The sequence below is a fragment of the Vitis vinifera genome, chromosome 8, assembly GCF_030704535.1.
Source record: "Vitis vinifera cultivar Pinot Noir 40024 chromosome 8, ASM3070453v1".
Classification (NCBI taxonomy): Eukaryota; Viridiplantae; Streptophyta; class Magnoliopsida; order Vitales; family Vitaceae; genus Vitis; species Vitis vinifera.
This window is the reverse complement of record NC_081812.1, coordinates 15,461,734-15,481,338: the sequence shown is the minus strand read 5'-3', so window position 1 is coordinate 15,481,338 and position 19,605 is coordinate 15,461,734. Positions and strand designations below refer to the sequence as shown.

The 19,605-nt window shown below is 34.6% G+C and overlaps 1 protein-coding gene across 2 annotated transcripts; it reads right to left on the bottom strand.

Annotated features, from left to right (window-relative positions):
- Positions 1–602: 602 nt before the first annotated feature.
- On the bottom strand, positions 603–19,129 carry LOC100246491 (uncharacterized). Of its 2 annotated transcripts, none has more exons than XM_010655141.3 (20): positions 18,542–19,129; positions 17,656–18,455; positions 17,496–17,564; positions 17,202–17,400; positions 16,816–16,900; positions 15,409–15,516; positions 15,206–15,274; positions 14,990–15,071; positions 14,832–14,891; positions 14,670–14,722; positions 14,419–14,585; positions 11,033–11,192; positions 10,098–10,155; positions 9,934–9,990; positions 9,592–9,837; positions 4,513–4,574; positions 3,325–3,381; positions 3,099–3,192; positions 2,807–2,947; positions 603–1,218 (listed from the first exon to the last, which is right to left on the bottom strand). In XM_010655141.3, exons 2-20 carry the CDS (start codon positions 18,433–18,435, stop codon positions 1,132–1,134), a joined length of 2,634 nt encoding a protein of 877 aa, XP_010653443.1. In that variant the 5' UTR covers positions 18,436–18,455; positions 18,542–19,129; the 3' UTR covers positions 603–1,131. The 2 variants fall into 2 exon arrangements, with proteins under 2 accessions (XP_010653443.1, XP_010653442.1); XM_010655140.2 differs by having other exon boundaries at positions 17,656–18,486; positions 18,748–19,129.
- Positions 19,130–19,605: the final 476 nt, after the last annotated feature.

Below are 19,605 nucleotides of genomic sequence, written 5' to 3'. Positions count from 1 at the left end.
GGATGAATATTTCTTGGTCCACGAACATTAAGAGAGCTTAAGGTAGTATTTCAAAAGAAAATGTCGATGCATTTAATTTAACGTATCCACGTGTCAGTAGATCTTGAAACTATCCCACTGGCACAACCTACTTGCAAGGCTGTATGTTGAACCAATGTCAGTACCCACCAATGGTATGAGGTTTGAACCACTTGAATCTGGGCATGCGAATCGAGCTCATGGGCACGAATCAACTACACTTTTTACTGGTTGAGTGGGGAATATCACGCCCGCACGCTACAAAAATGTTCAATTAGGAATTGTATGACGCTATTGCAACGAGCATAAAGAACCATAGGACTGAAAGAGCAACCCTATCACTAAACTGCCACCTCCCAGATTCTGATTTCCTTCAATTCACATGGCACGCCTCAGCCTTTGCCTTACCCTTCGGACTCCCTCAGGCTGATATGAATCTTTTTATCCTATAGGATATAACTTACCTGTATCAATACTTATTGCAGCACAGCATGTTCTGAATGCTTGATCCTAAAAAACCAAGTTGCAACATTTCAAAGAGTAGCATTGAAAGTGAAGAAAGTGAAGAAAGAAAGCGGTCACTATGACTGAGAAATGAGAACTTTAGGAAGTTTTTTAAATAGTACATAAAGGTACAAAATAGTTCAAGAACGTAGGACACCTAAATCCGGCTTCCAGCCTTTTATCTTCTGTAGTTCTGAACAAGCACAAGATAAGATAAATGGTGAGCCTGTGTTAAAACTCTGTTGTGGGATGGCTCAAGACATTGAATTTTCAACTAAAAAAAAGGCCTTCCATGTACAAAAACAGAACTACAAGGTCCTATCAAAAAATGGAAGCACAGGGAAAAACTGTAGGAGAAAGAATTTCTAGTATCATGCATGCATGATAAAAGGTCAGCATGCACTGATTCTTTCCACAGATCCCACCCCTCCCTCTTTCCCTTTTTCTCCTCTTAGTGTAAGAACAAAAACTATCTTTTATCAGATTGCTGATTGCTGGTCACCAAACAGAACAGCCGCAATATTACAAGAAAAAATATAGACTAAAAATCAAAACCAAAAGGAAAAATCTAATTCTACGATATCTGACAAATAGAGATGGAGTACGACATTATTCCACAATACATGGCACTTCCTTCTCTAGCATTGATGTTCCCTTGAAAATTGTCAGCTGAAGTTCCCTCGTATACTTTAACATCTGTTCAATAAATAAATTCATAATTGTTATTATTTGTTTCAAACTGTGCAAAATACAGGTGCCAAACAAAACATGATTAAATCAAGCCACAAAGTAATAGTCATTTCCATTTACAGTGTCAAAAAACTGCTGAATAAAAGAATCAAATAAATGTTATACTGTGCTCTTATTTGTTTGAAATGTGTATTCTTACTTGTTTGAAATGTATAATGACGGAATCAATCATAAATTGCAGCTATTATTCTTTTACTTCTCTTTTTTACTTGATCAAGTTGGCAAACATTCCCCAATAATTTCAAATATGCTACTGGAATATTTCATTGTTTCTCATTATTGAGCCATACATCCAGAAACCAGAGGCCATGCTGTCCTCTCACTGCATTAACCCACATCCCATTTGGCTTGGCCCTGGTGCATCTAATGCCATCAGCCCTAGAGTTTGTACATAATGGTAGATTCAGTAGGTCTTCCATGCACCTAAGTGAACCAACTTACAGATATTGAATAAACACACACAAAGCATAATAAGGGAATATTTTGGCCCTTGAGGCCTGGCTTGGCTGGTCACGGGTTGGGGTGGGTTCATGGGAGTTTCCAGGTTCAAGTCCCAATAGGTTCAAAAAAAGAAAGGGAAGAAGAAAAAAAATACATCAGAAAAAATAATAATAATAAAGGAATATCTTAGCATATTTGGACACTCCACCAAACATTTTTATGAATCAACTCAAGACTTCAACTTATATATCCAAGGACTCCAATTTTCTGAAATAACATTCTCACCATGAAAAATCCAAATAAATGCAAGCATAAGTCTACGACAGCGACTGGGTGTTGGAACCAATACTGTCATAAAAAATATTGTTTTCAACGTCTAGTGTGAGTGGTCACACACACAAAAAGCATAACAAAGGGATTCTTGATATGGATCGACAACTCACCAAACATTTTGGTAAAATCAATGTCAAAACTTAGGGTCTATTTGAAAACAGTTTTTAAAACAGCGTTTGAGAACAATTCCTAAAAATAGTTCCCAATTGTTTTCGGGAACAAAATTCTATTTAGGAACTCAAACTCAAATATTGAAAAACAATTTTATCAGCTTAATCTTTATGATGGTACCGTCTACTACTGTGTATGATGCAAAATTTTCCATACTATTCTCCATACTTTCAATTGTTTCTTAGAATAGTCTATAGAAAATATTTGAAAACAACTCATCTTTGTTTCTAAAAACAATCTATTTTCAGAACAAATTTTCAATGAATTGTTCTTAGTAAAAAAAATTATCAAAAACGTTTTTGACGTTAGAAAATTGTTTTTTATTCTGAAGAACATAAAACTGTTTTCAAGAACAGTTTCTAAACAGTTCCTTCCTTTAACTTCTATCCAAGGACTCCAATTTTCTGAAGTAACAATATCACCTACTATGAAAAATCCCAACAAATGGAAGAACAAATCCACAAACAGAGGAAAAACCAATCCAGTCATCAACATATTGTTTCAATCTCTTTACTGAGAACTTTTACAGGTCTAGTACATATGCGTCTTTTGGATCCTAAGTAGAGAGCAAGTTAAAAAATGCACTTACCCGCTCCTCAGACATCTTTTGGAAGCCTAATTTATTCGTCCAGATTGCTTCAGCTTCCTCAGCTGCAGGAAGCACCAGGGTTTTCACACCCAAGGAACTCAGCAATTCCTCAATGCATGAGAATAGTGCTCGGAAAAAACCCTGGAAAAAGAAAATTACCATTATGATTTTGTCAGGTTTATCATCAATACATATATGTTAACTCAAGGAAAAATTAGAAGCAAAAGATTTAAAAGATGTCTATATTAACAGCTAAGCAAAATGAGATTTCTATTCCCAATCAACTGCTTACTTTTCCTTGATGTTCTTTACTTGTGGCCACTATAGGTAGCTCAGCTACCTCCTGACCAAAAACCCTGATAAGTCCAGCAGATACAACAGTGGACCTGTGTATGCATTAAACATGCAATTGATTAAAACAAACAAGATTTTAAATCAGTGACGAAATAGTGAAATGAAACAAAGTCAAGAAGTATATAACAGGAAGAAGTAACTATTATTTTAAGGGAGCAACATACTTTGCAAGTAAAACGACACAATACATTCCACCGAACTCTTGTCCAGATATGTTTCTCCTGTAAAAATTTCAAAGAAAGAAACTACTTTATGATAGAAGAACTAAAAATTCAGTGGCATGAGAAACTAATCCATATAAAGGGCATAGAAACACAGGTCACCCTACAAATGATCATGTATGGCTCAACTGAGAAGTATGGATATACTTAAGCATCCAAAGTTGAGATAAACTAACCCTTTTCCCCCATAATTATTTATGGTGAATGTGTGCATAAAATCGAACTGATAACATTTGGTACCATGCATGCAGAAGCACATCTCAAATAATGCTCCCATGAGCACAAGATCCATAAAAATTGTCAGCATTATTAGAGTGACCATCACGAGTTGCATCAGATTTAGTGCTTAATTTCTACTTTCCTTGTGTGCCTTACTTTCTTCCTTTCTTTCTTTTTCACAAAGAGCAGGTGAAGAAAGCAAGAACAGTGTGCTATAAAACACTCATGTCAAGAATTCATAAGAAATATTATTATTAAAATAAGAAAGATTTTAAGCTGTCAAATATTATCAAGAATCCTATGATATGACCAATTATTGAAACTGAGAAGTTGATCCCATCAATAACAACTCATCCAACTGTAACAACCATATTCTAACAGTTGTGACATAAATAATAATCAAATGTGACCATCCAGCAAATTAGCTTTCATAGCCATTACTATAATCTATTAATGTAAATTGCACATCTGAATCCCCAATTTCCACAAATTGTATGCACTTCAGTTTCACATTTTCAATGATCACATTTTAAAATAATCTTCTTATGGAATCCAAATGTGTCAAAGATATCTAAAAGAGGATAAAAAATGTTCAGATTATGTGGAAATAAAAAACAGCCTTTGTCCACCCATAACTAGTAATATTTTTAAAAACAAAAAAAAAACTATAATTTTTTAAAATTTTTAGATATTATATGCACTTCTTGGATGGGAAGCATAATGTAGTTTAGATGAAAGAAAAAGACTCAAGAATGTTGCCACTATCACTGATTATAGAATTTCCAATTTTTCTATCAGTTCGAGAGAAATTGGAAGTCCAATTAATCATGATAAAACATTGACCACTAAAATATCAGAAGGAAACTGTATCCTTGAAAACAGTCAAATAAGCAGAATATAAAGATAACTTACCCGTACACCATAACAGGAATTAGATCCCGACCAGAGCTTGCAACTATGGGATCAAAACATTCCTGACACAGGGAAGACAAAGAGCTATAGTAAGGGCAGGCAAAAAATCACAACCATAATGACATGGGCACATAAGCATATGAACCACATAAATAAATCCCAAGGCAGACCATCTTTGGATGGGAACAACATCCGAGAACAGCACAGCAAAAATAAAGGATAATTTGACCGGCATTCCAACCACCTCTGGAATATATAAAGAATTTTGTCCAAATGCCACAAGCCCAACCTTTTCCCTTAGGATAAGCATATTATCTTAGAAGTGAATTGCAACTTCCTATTGATTTTGGATGTCACCAAGTGTATAAACATCATGAGATAGCATTAGCTTGAAAGCATCAACTCATGAAACACATAAATTTTATCACATGATATCCAAGAACCACAAAAGGTATGAAATGTATGCTTATATGTAGGTCCCCATTTTGTCCTCTATACTACAATGCACACTCGTTCATGCATATTTTCTATATTGCACCAGATCTTTGGGCTATTAACTATGTTCTACAGGTTGTTTCCCACATTTTAGTTAGTTTTGAAGCCCACATTAACATCATGAGGAGTTCCTAGAGCAATGTAGATACGAATGGAGCAATTTGGACGCTTTTTTAGAGGGAAATTTTGATAGTAGGTGCACCTACTATCAAAATTTCCATACCAAATCCAACAATTATGTGATTATATCAAAAATTTGATATCAGTTTTTCATGCCATTTTATTTTTTATCAGAAACAAAAGATGTATTAATTTTGGATAAAAAGTAAATAAGAAGGATGATGAATCCTCCCCACAATTACAAAGGACCTAACCAAAACATGACTTCACCCCTCCATTATACAAGGAAACCTAAATAACATGGCATAGTCCATATAAGAAAAACCAAAAATATCATCTCCTCAACCCAAACTAAGCTCCTCTTATTGTTGTTTAAACCTTTTTAAATTGCACACCAAATGCCAATTAAGCCGAATCACACTAAGAGGAATGCCTTTGAAAGCAGTGGAACAAGAAGCTCAAAACAAGGAATAGAAGTGAAGTAGATCCTACAACATATCTATCGTCTTCTGCTTGTCCTAAAACATTCTAGCATTTTTCTCTCGCCGCACAATTCAAAGCAAAGTGATACAAGTAATATGCCAAAGGCCTTGCCTCTTTTTAAGCTTCCTAAACCCTTATATGAAATGATCAACATGCCATATGCTCCTACGTAGGACCCAATCTATTCTGGATTGTCTAAATAGCCTGCATCGTAACTCAAGAGTAATTAGACAATGTAGAAAAAGATGGTCAATTGTCTCTCCACTCACCATACATAAGATGCAACAATTTAGACAAAGAGATTTGAAAGGTCTTCTCTATTGTAACATCTCATTGGTATTTATCTTCATGTAAGTCACTAGCCGAGCAAAGGCCATGACCTTGGATGAGATTTTAGATTTCCATAAAAATTTAGCTCGAGAGAAAGGAACTAGATTTGATGCATTGGACAAAGCCATAAAGAATGATTTAATTAAGAATAGGCCTGAAGAGGATAAGACCAAGCTAATGCATCTGAGATGGATGGAGACAAGCACACACAAATGACTAAAGACACGAGTCTTTCAAGGTCCTCAATCTCCAAGTAATTTAGGTTGCGACAAAAGTTATGGTTCCAAGAAAAAGAAAAGCTACTAAGGATAGATGATATGGTGAGATTTTTAAGTGTGATAACTCTATAAAGACCTAGTCTTCCATGCTATTTTCACAGCACTGTTTTTTACCCCAAATTTGATACCTCAATGGGAGATATTGAAATTTCAATACCACCTAAGTAGCCACGCATTTTATGCTTTCTTCAACTCAAGACCCATTTTTGTTGCCATGCGTCATGGCTTAAAGACCCCTCTCCAAGTCTACTTATGATGAAAGCAAGGAGTAAACTGCAATTTGAAGAGTATTTGAAGGTATGATGAGGTGTTGGAGATCCAAGCCTCCACTTGTCATCATCCTCCACCTCCTCCATGCCCATAAATGTCAGGGAGACTCTTATTCCAAAGGAGAAGGCTCATTTTAGAGAGAAAAGAAGGGCAAGCTCTGTCATTGGAGCTGTGAGACAAGATTGGAAGCCTCCTTCAACTGCAATCCAACACTCTTTCGGTACAATATTCCTCATCTTTTGTATCTTTATTTCATCATGTAAATTGACATTATAGTTCACTTGTAAAGTATTTAATCTTGTCCAATATGAGTTCATTGTTGAGTTGTTCCGACGTTTCTGAATGTACAAGCATTATCGACTATCTTGAGCATTGAGATTTATTTTCATAATAGTTTGAGCTTTAATTTTGAAATTCAGCGAAAATGTCTGTTTCTGAGCTTTCTCTGATGTTATTTTGGCTCCAACAACTCTATTTTCATGCTTATAAAGTGTTGAAATCAATTATGGATGGCTAGATTAGAGGGGTTGTGCCCCAGACTGAAGTATCAGAGTTTCAATACCTCAAGTGCCTTTATAGAATCAGTATTGAATTGAGCAAGACAGTTGTTTTCTTTGTTTTCTTCCCTTGATCTGAATGTCAATTCAGTACTTATCTATAGATCAATATTGAACCAACATTAAAACTACAAAAATTTCTTTCAAATGCTATGGTGAATTGGGTGCTGAATCGATAAATAGACCCCATTCTCATTAAGTTTATGAATTGCTTCGCCATTTTTTGATCCCGTCTTCTGGTGCTTTATTGAAAACGACATTAACATTTACTTGCAGCGAGTTGCTGAAGATTCAGTCCCGTGTCGGAAATGGTATCAATTTCAAATCTACACCAAGTTCTGCCTAATTTGCTTGTTTACTGGTTTTCCAATGGTTTTGGTCTTGGTATTGAATTGGAATTGATACTGATTTCTAGTAACAGGGACGTATCATAATGTAGTCCCACGTCAAAAATAGTATCGAGTTTAAAATCGGTACCAGAATCCGCCTGATTTGCTTATTTATCAATTATGTATTTACCGTGGACCTTGGTATTGATTTAAGATTGATACTAGCCCCTTCCGTACAACTTGTATCGAAATCTAGCCCTTTTGCTAGGAATGGTATCGATTTCAAAATGATAACAAGACCTTACATTCTCCCCATTTGTCGATTTCATCTTACTTGAGGTCTTGGTATCAAAATGATGGTGATACTGGCTCCTTTTCACAGTGAGGTATCGCAGCATTTATTTTTCTTGTCAAATGGGAGGTCAATTTCCATTTCAAAATTGAAGCATCTTCATCAGTCTTTGTCAAAAATTCACAAAGTTCTAGCTTCAGTGTTGAAATGGAATCAATACAGAGGCTCGAGCATATGTTGAGGTATTGGTTAGGGCTCCTCTCATTGTCGGAGTTTTGACATCTCAGCCTTAGGCATCAAATTCAATTGATGAATGCCATCCCTATTCTTCCCTGTGATTGGACCTGTTTTCTGAACTTTGATTTACATATTTTGAGTCCTAAAAATGATTTTTCAAACTGATTTTTGATACAAACCTCATTGGATTTGGTCTCATTCCTTTCATGATTCATATTCTCACATATTCGAATCTGTCCATACACCTCACATCTGTATATTGGCTTTCTCATCATGCCATTGTATACATCATTATGCGTTATTCAGATTTACTTAATTTTGTTATCTATCAATAAAATGCCAAGGTTCCCTACATTTGTTTGGCAGAGACCAATTTTATTCAGGCTTGCTAGGATGCCTAACACCTTCCCACTAGGTAACATAACTCCTGAACCCTTTTTTTTAATAGGTAGTTAACCTAACTCCTGAACCTATTATTGATTTGTGGGCTTTTCCTTGATTAGAATCACATAGGATTTTCTTTCTTATTTTATTTTCCCTTTTAAAATGAATCAAATAAGCAGCAACTCCAATATAAACATTCATTTTTGCTTACAGTCTGAGTCTTGCTATCAAGTGGGGGTGCATCATGAAAAATGCAGGTCCACGCTATACAGTAAATGGAATGCTTCTGAGCAACTCAAGGTTCTTCATTTGAGAATTATCGGCCTATTTGTAGGATGTCTACATCATCAGTAGTAAAAATGTCCCTATTGCCACTTTCCTTCAAATTTATTGTATCTTCATGATACAATTGCACAACCAACTTGATATTCCAAACTACATCTACATGCCTTTTTTGATTAGCAAAACTATTTTGATAACCTGCCACCATTAAACTTCTCTATTCCAGAACTTTGTCAGGCTTGCACCAGAAATAATGGAAAATTCAAACTTGTGTCCCAGTCCATTGTGCAGTTATCTCCAGTTGGATTTTTTCTTATTGGCAACCTAGATGATACTCCAGTAACACAGTAGGATTGCCAGCATTAGCTCATAAAACGCTTATCACTAATTAGAGAGAAACGTGTTGGCATAAACTAACAAATCTAGATTTTATTAGTTTTGCTTGAACAACAAAAAAATCCTCTACTCTGAAGCAATGCAACGACAGGAGTATTTTCCTCATTGATTATGAGTCTCTGGCTAATTTATATGAAAAACTAGGAAAATGAAGAAATTACAGATCAAAGTATGACTCATGAAGAAGTTAAAGGAAAACATAATAAAAATCTTGGTTAAATTCCCAAATACAAGCTATTAAAATTAAAAATAATTTTATAGAACTTTGTCTCCTAGTTACAAAATAACAGACAAAAATATATCAACATCCACAATTACAAATTAAGGGAGACAAATCAAAAGATGTAAATTGTAGGCTTAAATTAATAGGTGGGAATGTATTAAACACCTTCCCAAATCTCAATTTTTTTTTTTAAGAACCAAAACTATTTTTCATGCAGAAAGCATAAGTTCTGATTTCCTTTTCTTTTGGTTTAGAAGAAAAAGCATCTGACTTAGAAGAGTGCATCAGGAAGATAAGCAATATTCAGACCAACACTTATATCTATGAAGGGTAAATAAATACTAATCATAATTAATGACACGGATAATGGAACCAAAAAGACAATGCTGTATAAAAGCCTTACTCTAAAAATTGCAGTAGTCCTGGAAAGCAACGGCAAATGTTCTTTGTAGCAACTTTTTCCACTTAAAATGCACCACTGAATATCATCAGCAGCTCCATCAATTAAGCCTTTTTCCAGATTCTTCCTGTTTATCATGCTTGATACTGAAGCTGGAATCATCTCTGGTCCCCTGGAAGCCAAGTTTTGTAGAGCCACATGGACCCTACTGCAGTCATCACAGCAGAACCATTTATCCTTGGGGAGTTCCTACAGAGATGTTTGAAGAACAATAACAAGTGCCATAAAAAATAATAAAACAAAAAATCTCTAGCTTTTTCCATATTACAAAGTTTCTGGACTTACTTTTAAATCACACAACCCACTATCTCGCAAGCAACCAACATGGAATTCCTTTTCACACTAAACAAGAAGCAAAGAGTGAGGCTCATAATGAGTAAATTCATAATTCTAGAATTGAACATGTGCACATGAAAACCCCATAAAAATGAAAACGATGAAAGTCATACTTGGTCACAAAGCATAACCGTTCGATCATCAAATTTAGAGACACTGAAGTCATGGGCCCTACAAAAATCAGAGGAGCAGTAAGGCACTAGTTTAAATAACAGAAACATAGGGAAGAGACAAGAGGCACTAGTTTACAGGGACATAACATAACAAGAGGCAAACACAAAAATATGAAATGAATGACTGAAGATTGAAATGAATTTAACTCGGAGGAAATGAAAGTTTTTGACAGAAATGAGGCCCTTCACTAGTAAGGTCACAGTGTTCTTTTGCTTTTCCATTTACTCCTCCATCTCTTCACATTTTCAGTTCCAGATCCACTGCACTTTGCCCTTCCATTACAATATACTTGAACTACTAATTCTTTAAAAAGTTGAAATAGTCAGAACCACCAAATCCATTAAATTCCATCATTTTTTACTCCACTGTAAAAGCAAAATGACCAAAATTTTTGGTTATCACCAGGAATTATGGTCATTCAGCTTTCAGGATCACTAATGTCAGTAATCTGTGACAGCTGGGTGCTGAAGTGCAGAAAATTAGTTAAATGAAATATAAAGAAAACACATAGACCAAAACTGCATAGAAGATAATGCAAAATTCTTGGACTCTGCCAACGGATTAAAACATGATAATAGTAAACTGAAAATGGATGAAGTTCTACACATACATCTTCTATGTAACCTGATGCATAATATTTCTTCATGACAGTAATTAAACAATTTGATGGAACTCTGCGACATAAACTTGGTATTTTCTTTCACCCAAAATATTTTAAAGGAACCTATTAAATATATTTGTTAGTTTCAGTATACTTCAGTTAGACAATGTGACTAGGCTTGTTAAAGCATAAAACACACACACACACATATCAGATAAGTTAGATAACATTTACCAACTAAAGAAGAAAAATCCAATAACTACAGTAACATACCTGCAAACAACACAACCACCAATTTCAGATTCTGGTGCTTTAACAGCCCTGGTCAACTGTATTCTAATTGGTCTTGCAACTTTTCTATCAGGACAAAAATTTTCAACACAACATGGACAGCGCCAATCCCCTTCAGGGAGACACTGCAATTCTAAACAAGCTGCAAGACAAACAAATCCAGTTTGCTAAAAATTAATGATGGCACAACAAACAAGCATAAAGAATAATTTGAAAATCAAGAAGTATTCAAATTCAACTTTGAACAGCATGAAGTTAAATGTACATTAGTTTATTCTTTCCGACGCTAAGAGAAAATGCAAGAAAGTACAAAAATTAAGCAGACCCATAAAGAAAAACATAGACAATCAAGACCACAAATGATATTAGTTTTCTTATACTTCAACTCTACAGAAGTCAAAAGTTATCAGGGACTGTCAACCTGCATTGTCCTTCCACTCCACTTGATCAATCTTGAATTTTGCATTATATGAATAAACAACAGTACAAAGTAATAAAATAAAGAACTTTATTTATTTAAAATGCCAACTTTAACTTTTATTTGAATCTGTAACCTGAAGTAGAAAATACTGAAAATCTTTCCCCATCCATCTCAAATAAATTGAATGATACAACACAGCAGACTCCTACATCAACAAAGCAAGGACCAAAAAACCAGGATATTTCGTGGAAATTTCACTGAAATTCCCAGTTTTGTTGAGTAAAACAAAAAATGGAGATATTATATGGCATTAACTTTTGGCATTTTTTGACGATTTTTCGGCAGCCTTGTCATCACAACCCAAGCACCTTTTTTGAAAAAGGTATAAAAGTGGGCAGTGGGCACCTGGTGCTCTGATATACAAAACAACGCTTTAACTGTAAGTGCAACTCTGCCCTCGTAAATAATTTTGCAAGTCTTTCGCATATACTAATTTTATGCCTCTTACATATTTTATTATACTTATATAAAAAGAAAATACTAAAACCAAATTTTTGTAAATAAATTAATTTTAATTATCTTATTTTCAAACTTTATTTAAACAATTGTTGAAAATATAAAAAACTATCATGATAATCTTCCTAATAAAATGAGGTTTTTTTATTATCTTTTGTATAATAATTAAATTCAAGAGAAGTATACACTCATAAATAAAATTATAAACATTTAAAAAAACAATTATACATTTATTATCATTTTTTTTATATGTTAAATACATCCAACTTAGATAAGTCATCATTTTAGTATTAACTATGTTTTCAAGTACAACATAATTTTCGAATGTTGCAAATATTGTCATAGATACATCATTTTCTTCAATAAACAACCTCAACATGTCTCTTATTGTTTGTCTTGTCATTTTTTGAGTTTTTAATATTTTTACGAATCTCGATCAATTTCCATCCTACTAATATTTTTTTTCCCAAATTTTTGTCCGATATTTCCAAATATTTCCATAAAATTCAACCACCAATATTTCCACAATTTTGGATATTTTAATCCTTGCAACTAAGAAACATCTCTTCAGATCACAGCCATCAATATGGATTCTAGTGCTTTGAAGTGTTGTGTATCAACATATACTAATCAAATAGAAGGGAGCTTGACAGCTACAAGGCCAGCCATGCTTTAGCATAAAACGATGGGATTGTAAGGAAGGATAATTTTTTATCAGAAGGATATTGCAAGACAAGATATTCATGGTTAGGATGCGGATATTCAGAAGGATAAGTTGCAAGTCAGGAGAGGGCATCATTACAAATTAGAGACATTCTTGAGAGGATTAGACAGCATTAAAAATTATATACATTCAAGAGAAGTTAAGAGTGGCATAAAAAGTTAAAAGCGACAAAATGTAAATTAACGTAGCAGGATTTGCACAAAAACCAATAACCAATCAAGTAAGAGTGACATGGTTTAGATGGAAAAAAACTGTTGGTTGGGGAAGACCAAAAAGAATATGAACCAAGGTAGTGAGAAAGCAGGCCACAAAAGCATAGAAGGCAAACAAAAATTTATGCACGCAAACCCAAATTGAGACAAAAAAATCAATGTTTGAAACTTGGACCAACCCAGCCAGCCAGACCGGTTCAACCACCAACTAGACCAATTTAATGCTCGAGCCACCTTATTAGCTTGTTTCTTCACTGAACCGGTGTCAAACCAGTCGAGCCAGCGGTTTGCCCGCCATACCGGATGAACCAAGCATAGACCCAAAATGCCACCAAATGGGAAAGATATTGGCTAAACATCTCCCAAGCTTACCAGTCTACAGGCTTCAGAAGCCATAATGGCAGTACAAGATTTTTAAAGAGCCCATTAGTTTGGTATTTTGTCAATGTGCAATTGTTAGAAAGTGGATTCCAAAAACTGTTGTTGGGCAGGAGTAGCTAGAAATTCTCCTTAGGCCACAATCCCTACAACTGAACAAAAGTCTCAACCATAGTCCACCATCTCAACATTAATATGTAGTTTGCTGTACCACTTTGCTTTCAAAGATCCCAAGAGCTTTATATATTGTTGACGTTGGATTGTTACAGAATGGTATTGCAAGAAAGTTGACTAGATTGGACCTTAAAGGTTCCATAAGTTTTGTAAGATGTGGGATTGTTAAATTTAAAGAAATGTTGACGACCAGTTGGCCACTCATCCATGTATTAGTAATGTTGCAAAAATATATATAATGATAGTTTAAAAAAATATGTTATCATTTAGAATCCTTAAATAAACATAAATCATTAACTCCACATTTATTTTTATAATGATAAGTATGAAAATAATATAAGTTAAACAATGTAATAATTTTTAGAATTATAAAATAATAGGATGTGTAACTTTTGCCATGTAAATAAAATTAAATAATAGGGTTTTCCTTTCATATTGAATATATCTTCACACTTAAATATTTTACATATTTCATTTAATAACACTAAAAATATTAATATATTTATATTTATCTTTATCATATCTTAATTTTATAACATTAAAGATAAAAAGGAAAAAAGAAATATTATTATAATTTTAATTATTTATATTTATTTTTTATTTCTTATAATTTTTAAAAAAAATTAATAACGTATAAATTATATATTTATGAAGTCATGCGAACATCACAATTGAACCACAATTGAACCATTAGTCAGACTAATAAATTGTGACCTAATAACTTTTATTGTTCAATTATAGATCTAGTTCTAAAAACATTTGCAAAAAATTCCAATTTGAGATGAGTATAAGTAATGGAGCTCGTAAAAGAAATTTCAAGATAAAAATTTCAAAAACTGGTAATACTTGCCTCTGTCAGACACACTCAAAAATTAAATAATTGTAAATATCCCATCAATTTGAATCAAGTACAGAAATATGCACAGCAGGAGCAAAAGATCACCTGGATGAAAAGCCCGAGGACAACCATCACAAAGAATCAGGTCCCCTCCATCTCCACATAAGGTACACATATCATCACTGTCGCCAGTGGTACAGTTTTGACCATTTGCCAATGATATAGCTATATCATGAAGCGTCAATCCATTAGAAGTATAGATATGGCGATAGCTGCAAAAAGAGAGAAGAATTAAGGCAAGATGATAAGCTTCTTGACTAAAAAAACAATATAATACTACTTCTTAAGCTACTCACGGTTGACGCCTAGCAGCCCATCCAGCATGAGCTTCAAACTGAGAAGGGCTGACCTGTTCACCAATAAAAATAATGGTATAGTTATGAGCTAGCAACCAAAGAGAAAGAGATGCCCAGGCAGAATATAACCCTGATGTGATTTATGCAGGTTAATGATCTTACCTCACTGTCACAGTGACTGCAGACTATACCATTGCCCTGCTTGTAACCCCCAAGTATTCTCTGGAAATGACCAAGACAACATGTCAGTTAGACACTCCACATGACAGACCAGAGAGACATAAATTCATCACCAACATGAAAAATATTGATCAAACAACCTGGCCTTTGACATAGTATGCTAATTCAGCCCCATCAGGGAGTCCATTTGGCATGAAAAGTAACCGATGTAGATCATTATCCCTGTCAGAAAAATGTAAAGAAGTTTGGAATAAGAAACTTCTAGATGGGCTTAAAATACCAAAACTAAAAGCAGCCTTTTATATCGGTCATTAAGGAAACAATCATCAAAGCACACAAAAGAAAAGAACATCAACCTTTTCTTAATGGCTCCTTCACTTGATTTCTTGTGTTGAAGACCTGAGCCATAAATATAGGAGCTTGGCCTGCACAACAGACATGAAATTGGTGAATGAATGAAATAAAGAATTCAATTTTGAATTTTTAGTTCAGTCTATTGCTCAGAATTCGAATTCACAAAGAAAACAAAAGAAGCACAAAAAATAGGGAGGGAACAAACTTCTTTGCTGCATGTTTCCGCTCTTGTGTCATCTCCTTCATAAGTTCTTTTTGTTTCAAAGGTAACCTCGAACCAGTAAAGCTGTCTTCAACGGCTTGAACAGGAAAGCTGAAAGTTACAACAAATCAATGTTGTCAACCACTACGCAAAATTAATTAGTTAAATTTCAGAGGAAAAAAAATTAATCAAATCCCAATCTTTACAAGATTAAAACCTTACAGAAATTTTAGTATGTCCTAAAAGCAAAGGTTCTAAGAAATTTTAGTTTTGCCATTGTGCAAACACCCACATGAATTCAATCAATGCTTAGGTGAAGCAAAGATATTAACCATTTATAAGAACATGTACAAAAACAACCACCATTTCATGCTCTCTTATCCCTCACAAAGATGTTAGAGCCCTCATTCAGATTGCAGAATCCTACCATTAGCAATTTACCTTTGATCCAACTCCAACTAAAAATGCTAATAGTTCATATTGTAGAATTGATGTAGGCCAACCCTAGGGTAGTTGGCAACAATCAAATAAGTGGGCTAGGATTTCACTGGTTTAGGATTTAAGGAGAAGAACCATAATTAAAAGTTGTTTTTTCTTACTTCTTTCCAATTGAATTACTATTTCATCTACTCGATTGCTAAGCTTCATGACATCCTTCTTGCCATTGTTGTGTGGCTTAAATTTCTTCTGACCATGTTGGAATAGCATCTTGATTCTAGGGGTATTTTTGGAATTCATGCTTGCATAAATTACTCAATTTCTTAGTTGCATACACCTTCCCATCAAGACCTTTTGCTTTAACACCTAACTAATGTAGCACAACCCAAAGGTGGTTATCTACGATCAAACAAGGTGGGCAAGGGCTGCATACTTTTAGGATTTAAGGAGAGGAACGAGGAATTAAGATTGTGACAATGAGAAAAAAAATGAAAGTGAGAAAAAGAAAGAGAAGATAGACAATAAATGAGAGAAAACAATTAAAGTCTCATTAAGGCCTTCTAAAAGTTTCACCTAGAAGAAAAAGAATTGGGTTTCTTCATTGGGAATTACAAGGTATGCATAAAAATTAGTATCAGGATGTTCATGTAGCCAAAAATCACATTCATTTTGATCTGTAGAATTAGTACACCAACTGTCAAATGAAGAGATCTAAAGGGACTATGAACTCTTTATGTGTATGAATGTATGTATATGTGGCACAAAAATGTGTTTGAAGAACTTGATGGGGAGTCAGCCAGCATTTTCAGCATAAAAGGTTGAATCTGGGAAGGATGGGCAACAGAACCAGGTAAATGCAACTTTTTTTGCTAGAATAATACTAATATGGCAAAAAGGACTCTGGGTATGGGACTTTATAAGAATCAGACCTTGGTGTCCGAGACATACAGTAAAAGATTCAAAATTTTATACCTTACAATTGATTGGGGATGGTTAAGGAGCTGAGCATGATAATTTTCATCTGCTTCGGTCACTCCATTGTTTTGATGAAAACTTGCTGCAATATCCAACAGAAATGTCAGGAGAATGGCAAAAGAAGACATGTCTATTGTGGGAAATAAAACTCACATTTCCTTTCTTTCTTATCTCTATTGCTTGAGCTGGTTTCTTAGCAAGTGTGCGTGTGTGTGTGTGTGTAATGCATACAGGACTTTTTTTTGTAAGCTGTATGTTTGACTTGTGAGCCCTGAAAACAGCCTTGTTACCAAACATAACAACTTCTGTTCATGTCAAAAACATATTCATTTCTCCAAGATGTCTAAAAACGCATAGCATACATATTAAATAATTGGCATCACCTTTCCAAGCCTTGAAGCATTCCATATTGACGGATGAACCTGCAATATTTTTTATCACTTCATCCAGATCACTGAGTGGGGCGGTCTTAAGCTGTTGAATGATACTATAAATTGGCTTGCCATTCTCCAGGTATATGTGATTATTTGGGTGTCTAGTTCTACCACCAGCATGCTGCTCAAACTCATAGGCAGTAAGAACCTGATCAAAATATCATATTGTTCACTAAACCTGAACACATGCCAAACACTACATACAATGATGAGAACAAATCAAATTATATATGAATGACTTACTTTGGTGAAATTGCATGCTGAACAGCCACACAAATATCCACTTTCTCTTATAACTCCCTGCAGCTCTTTCTGATAAACATTAAAAATAATATAAGAGTCCTGAATAATAAGCAAATACACCTAAATACATTCTATGAAAATGTATCAAACCAATATTTACCTCCCGTGAAGTAGAAATATATTTTACCAGAGCCCCATCAAGAATACCAGTTGATAATAACTTTTTAACATTTGTAGGGTAGCTCTTTGGGACAACCTTCTTCGACATTTTCAATTCCATATTAGGAGCACGAAAATGAAGATTTCTGGTTTCCAGATTCCAACATGTATTTACACGCATATTTGTTCCTGTATCAGGTGATGCAATGTTTCGTCCAGGATCACCGGGGTAGCCTATATATGAATGGGAATTACCAACCCTACCAAGCACATGCAGAGGTTCTGAAGATAGCTTACTATTATAAGCCTCCTTGCTCTTGCTAAACTTGAATGTAATTTTCCTGATTCCAGTAGAGCTGACATGCTTCGGAATTTCCAGTACAACCTGAGTTGTTGAGACTCCATCAGATGAACCATTTCTGCTATGCTCTTCATCACTCAAACTCTCTGGAACTGAATTTCCTGAACTTGTAGACGTGATTTCACCTAACACCGCTTGGTTAGTGCTTGCTAACTCAGCCACCTGACTCGTAATAGTTTGAACGCTAGAAGCATTATATTTTGGAGAAAGAATCGGATTTGAAACTTCTGAGCATCCTTCCTCATTCAAAGCTTCTTTCACTGGCTTCTTCCTAGGAGAAGCCTCCGTTTCGATATTGCCAGCAATACATTCATGGTCCCGCTTCAATTCCATTCTAGAAGAATTTTCACTTTCCGTTTTTCCATCCTTTAACACTTTGATATCCTTAACCACTGGCAAACAACCTTCCCCTTCTCCCATCCAAACAACTCCTTTCCGAACTGCAAATCGATAAACACCGGAATTTTGAAACTGCATGGCAACATTCAAGAGAAGAAATAACAATAAAGTAAGAAACCAATTATACTTTTCAAATTTGCTTCAAGAACTGAATAAATTTGAATTGGACTTTGCCTCCAAAACTAGTAAAACCTTCTTGGGAAATCCAAAATCAGAAAAATCTAATACGAAACAGATCAACTAAAAAAAAAAATTCAAATCCATCAACAACCGCTAAACCGCTGCTTGAATTTGAATGAAGAGATCCAAACATACAGATCCAATCAAACCTACCTTCAAAAACTATCGATTCAAACATCAAAAACCAAATCGAAACAAATCGACTGTCCTTGGATATCGAAACATCCACAGAAACCGCCTTCAAATCGAAATTGAGGTTCTATGGATCTGAAATTTGCAGAGAAAGAAACCACTGATTTCCATCATTCGAGATTGGAAACGAGAGATGCGAAAGTTGGAGAGTTAGGGTTAGGTCCGGGGCCAGAATTAGGGCTTCTTTTTGTTTGTTTCCATTCTTTTTCTTTTTCCTTTTTGGTGCAAGAAGGGAGGGAACGCGCGGAGCGGCAACAACTGAAACGAAAAAGCTTGGTTCGCGGTCAAGAGAAGGGAGTGGCAGCGAAGATTTAAAACGAAACAAATATTTATCAAAGTGGCCACGACACCACATTTGGAAGAGACGAGAAGGCGAGTGGATAAAATCGGGTGGGCCCTTTCCTGGTGACCTATCGTGTGGTGATGTTAATTTTATTGATTTTATATTGTTTTTTTCGGAGATATGTATTATGTCTTTTTCTTTTTCTTTTCTTTTTTTTCTCTCAAATACACTTTCAAACGTATCTTTATTCTCTGATCCACTAAAAACGGTTAGGAAATAATTGTCATATATTTTCAAAATTTGAAATCAAGGGTTTATTGTTTATTATTTCTAAAAATATTGTTTTATATAACTATGAAATAGAAGAGAATTTTGTCGCCTGTTTTAATAATGGTAATAAATTGCCAAATGGATTTCGACATTTGGTGAATTTCTTTATTTTCCCTTTTTTTTTTTCCTTTTAAGTATTTCAAACTAATTTTTTTAACAAGGAACATCAATTTTAATACTAGGTATTATCGTAATTTGGGTGAATT